The 5,030-nt window shown below is 39.1% G+C and overlaps 1 protein-coding gene across 1 annotated transcript in view; it reads left to right on the forward strand.

The window, feature by feature from the left end:
- Positions 1-694: 694 nt before the first annotated feature.
- LOC106517220 (interleukin-1 receptor type 2) overlaps positions 695-5,030 on the forward strand; it is a gene marked incomplete at its 5' end in the record, with an annotated part of 9,074 nt that continues 4,738 nt past the window's right edge. Inside the window, 3 exon segments of the mRNA XM_014007941.1 lie at positions 695-953; positions 2,528-2,702; positions 2,770-2,923. Of these exon segments, the coding sequence (XP_013863395.1) occupies positions 695-953; positions 2,528-2,702; positions 2,770-2,923 (588 nt within the window).

Below are 5,030 nucleotides of genomic sequence, written 5' to 3' on the forward strand. Positions count from 1 at the left end.
TGCTTACAAGTTAACCTAGTGTGAAATGTTTAATATAACACTTTATAATATGTACATGAACAGATTTGGCTCACTGTTTAGCATGAACCCAGGCAGTTTTGTCTCTTTCTTGTTCTTAWTTAATGCATTTAAACCCTTATTAATTATTTACAAAGTGTTTACAGATGAATTAATAACCTATCTATAAACTATTTATAAGCCATCTATAAGAGGAGCCTTATTGTAAAGTGGTACCATTTTCTCATTAAAACCTGAATTGAGTGGTTGTTAAAGTCGTCAGCTGAAAACCTTGGGACATCCAGATGTGCAGCTTTCAAACATTGGCTGATTGAGGCTTGCTTTTTATTCTGTGTTTCTGTCTACCTGCCATATTAAGAGGGAGTGAGAATGACAAGTGTTGTGGTTTATCATCTCAGATTAAAGCAATAATTCCCAGATTGTTATTGGACTTAAAGAAGGAAGGAGTTTCTTCAGAAATGTTCTGGTTGAACTTCCAGTGAAGAGGCTTTCAGGAGTTTTTAATGACTGATTTAGTGACACAGGGTCTGTAATGTAACAGTAACCATCAATTTGTCACTAACACAGGGACTGTAATGTCTGTAATGTAACAGTAACCATCAGTTTGTCACTAACACAGGGTCTGTAATGTAAAACTGTAGCTGCTGCTGGATGTAATTCTTGTTTTCTGCCTCAGATGGCTGTTACCAGGTGTCTCCAGAAGTGGAGATCTTCAGAGTGGAGGGCGAGGCCATAATCCTACAATTTCCTTTTTTCATGAGAGTTCTTGAAGTTCGTAAAATCGCCCCGCCATCTGCATCGTACCTGATCAGGAGAAGCAACGGGACACAGAGCYTGGCCTATCAGAGCCAGGGCCGAGTGCAGCAGCAGGACAAAGAGCTGTGGTTCCTGCCYGCCCAGGCTGCAGACTCAGGACAGTACTCCTGCACCTACAGGTCATTTCACACACCTTTCCTCTGACGGCAACAAAATTAAGAGTTACACTCTACTCATTGTCCAAACTCTGCTATATCTGTACGTAGACGTGCAACAAAACAGAACAAAACTGTTTAAAATAATAAAGATTTAACAATAAATGTTTTAATTTTGTTTTTGTTTGATGTTGAAAATTATTTTCCACTTCTGTTGACTAATTCAGAAATTGCATCAGAAAACATTTGTTCAAATAGTTTTTCTTCCTAAACCTCCCAGAAACAAACATTTTGTTTTAGAGTAATTTATGGATTACTTTGACAACAACAGATTTACAGATGAAGCATGTTGTGTTATTTATCACACACAACCTTAAAGTTTATCAAGAAAACTTGTTTTGAAATAATTTACATTTTTAAATTAAAAGTGAAAACTGACCAGTAGGTCTTTGTAGGTAAGACTTACATTGGCTGCTGAAAATCAAACAGTTTGATGAAATGACTGAACACTGTGATAAAAAAGATCAGTCGTTGAACACAGCTTTGGAGCTCATTTCATGTCTGAAGTTTCAGATATGATTTATAAAATGTGTTTGAGGGCAGGAGAAAAGTTGTGTTTCTAAAGAGAACATCAGTTAAATAAAAACACCTGAACTTAATTAAAACTTTGAAAATGTATTTCTCAGTTCAGATGATGTGTCTGAACAAAAGCCAAGATTATATTGTTGCTTTTATCAAATCAAATAAAACTAGAGAATGTTTTTTACGATGTAAAAACAAGTGTGCATTGCAGCATGGCTTTGCCTGCAGCATTGGACTTGCAGAATGAAGTGTGACCAAGTTCAAATGTGTTTTCTAATTAATACCAGCTTGTGCCTGTCAAGTCAGCAGGTATTTGTAATGAGGGTAATTGTGTGACAATATAACAATCTGAATATATGTAGTTTTACTGAAATAGTTTGTTCATAGCTGGGATTGAATCCTGATCTCCCACATGAAAGCCCACAGTGTTCACCATAAGACTATAGAAGCTGCGGCAGGAGACAATCCCAGGGCTTGGAGTGTATGTGTGCAGAAAGYGGCCACATTGCCAATGTAATCGTTGTCACTAATTTGAAATATATTACAACAATAAAGCAATATTTGGACAATATTATAGTAAAACATCAAAATAAACTCATTTTAGTACTGTAAACACTGAACTACTGAGTTGAAATATTAAATTATGGTGCAGTACCAAGTTGAGTACAGCAGGGGGCAGTATTGGACCATTACAAGGCCCCACTGACTCCCATTATAAATGATTAAACATTAATATTTCAAAAACTATAAGTTGTAGAGGCACCAAAAGGCATAGCCATCATTTGGCACAGGGGCTTTACAGATATAAATTACAATGGCAGCTCTAGGACAAAGTATGCAGGAGGAGAAGCATGGCAAAGTTGAGATGACTTGGATGGGAAACGAATCACAACAGTGTGCACAATGCACACTGACAATAAAGAAGTCAACTTCACAGGAAACAAAATGGACTTTTTTAGATTTTAAACTTTTTGTGATTTTTGTCTAATTTTTGTCTTTTTTTATTTATTTATCAGAAACGACACGTACTGTGTAACTGGGAGCATCATGTTATACGTGTACGAGTCTGACTCTGCCGACATGAACAAGCTGTCCTACCCATGGATGGCCTCAGAGGGGGAGCAGGTGGAATTTTACTGTCCGTCTTTAGACTGCTTCAACAAGACAGGCAGCCTGATAGAGTGGTACAAGGTGAGCCATAAACCCAGCGCACAGCTCTGAGTCTAAACTAAATCTAACATCACCTGCTCCCTGACAGGACTCCAGCCCCACCCCTCTGAAGCCAGACAGAGGGACCCTGATGATCCCTGAGGTGAGGAGGTCCCACGCAGGGCTCTACACCTGCAGTCTCACGGTGCTCATCAACCAGCAGCCCTACAAAGTCAGCAGAGTCGTTCTGCTGCAGGTGCAAGGTTGGTCCCATGCAGAGTCCTTCAGAAACAGTGACTGAAGCTGAACTGAAGCTTCAAACAACATGTTCATGTGTTKGTATGAGTCAGTTARACAACATCAGCTCAGGMGTCCTGATTCATCTCAGTAAACCAGGTAGAAAAAATCAGTAGGTCCTCTGGATGGTTCTTCTCTAGTGAAACGTTTCATCTCTCCTCCAAGAGACTTCTTCAGTCTGATGAGTTTCAGGTGAACTCAGCCTTATAAGCTCCGCCTCCACCTGGTGGACAAACAGGTTAGTCACATGTAAAAGAGGGCCATTGACTAACAATAGGCTTGATTAGCTCTATTGTTCATAGAGGGTCATGTGACCCATCACCTGACTTATTGGTTTGGATGCTATGGTTCTTAGGTGTCGTGTCATGTGAATGTAGTGAATGCAGGCGGGGCTCAAAGTCCCCCGTTTTTGTTTTTTCCCTCTTTGTGTTGGTTTCATTGGGGTCCTGTTTGTCCATGTGGAGGCGGAGCTTATAAGGCTGAGTTCACCTGAAACTCATCAGACTGAAGAAGTCTCTTGGAGGAGAGACGAAACGTTTCACTAAAGAAGAACCATCCAGAGGACCTACTGATGTTTCCTTTTTGATCAGCACAGATGTTATTGTGAAAGTTAGCTTTGCAACTAATATATAATTATACAGCATATGGACAAGCTCTGAACACAGAATAGAATAGAATAGAATTTATGGTCAATGCACAAGCCTGTGAAATGAAATTGAACCTAAAATGACATGAAGGACAACAGTAATAAATACACTTTATACTGTGTACACAGACAAAAGCAGTAGTAAAGTAGTTATTACAGTTAGGATGTTTGCATGATGTTCAGAGTCTGGATGACCTGGTGTAGACGACTCTTTGAAAACCCTCAGTTTAGAAAAACAAAAAACATTTTTATTCTGTGAAAAGTGATGAGCTAACAGCAAGACCACATTAAGCCAAGCCCAAAGTCGTCTGCTGCTGCCGTTTAAAACTGATCTAGATCCAAAGTATTCACCTCAGTTTGTAAATATAATGTTTTATAAACCTTTATACTGCAGTCAGTTTCACATGACATGGACTGTAATTATACAGCACCTCTCTGTTCAACCAGGACACTCAAAGTGCTGCACACCTGTGTCCTCATTCACTCATTCACACATTCACACAGCACTCAGGTCTCACTACAAACCTAATCCAGGTGAATCCGTGTAAAGAGACTGGTCACTGCTGTAAATCCCATTCACACACTGATGGGACACATCAGAGGCAGCAGGCTTTCAGTGTCTGGCCCAGAGACACTTCAACATGTGAAGAATGGGGAATTGAACCACCAACTCTCACATTAGYGYAACAGTTCCCCTAACCACTCTTCCACAGCCGCCTCATATTTACATCGGGCTTTATCATTTTTGCAAGTGTAAATAGCAGCAGCACCTAGCTGTAGCACTTTCGTTGTAGCTTCAGGTACTCCAACAGGAATATGACAGTATTTCTGCAGGTATTTTAAAATCAGTCGTTTTTAAGATGGTGTTTCTTTTTTAAGGCTACAGTTGTTTTAGGATGGCAACGATTGATTTTAATCTGGACTCTGCTCAGACTAGCCGTAAGCTCATCACTGCAGCCAGGACCAAACTCTGTTTCTCCAAACTGATTTTCTTCAAAGAACTTTCTGTAACAGATGTGATTTCTGGGTTTGTGATCCAAACAATGATGAAACCTCTGCAGGTAAAGAGTCTGTGTCGTGTTTAAGGACACTGCAACCACTGTTGTATAAAGTACCACAATGTCATACTAGAGTAAAAGTACAAGTATCTTACCAAAAACTGACTTTGGTAAAAGTTAAAGTGTCCTTTATGAATATTACTTTAGTAAAAGTGTTAAAGTATGTGATATTTGTTATAGTTAAGTATTAAAAGTCAGTGTAACGATTTAAAAAGAGCAGTTAGATTTTCTGTAAGGACATTTATTAGGAGGTGACCTCCCCAAAAACTGCAGAAATGACTGTTGTATTAAAAGAATGAATGGATGTTAAATTTAGGATGCACTAGTCCAGCTGTTTCAGTTTATATACATATATCAAGGCTGCACAAA

Source organism: Austrofundulus limnaeus, unplaced genomic scaffold (assembly GCF_001266775.1).
Source record: "Austrofundulus limnaeus strain Quisiro unplaced genomic scaffold, Austrofundulus_limnaeus-1.0 Scaffold46, whole genome shotgun sequence".
Taxonomy (NCBI): Eukaryota; Metazoa; Chordata; class Actinopteri; order Cyprinodontiformes; family Rivulidae; genus Austrofundulus; species Austrofundulus limnaeus.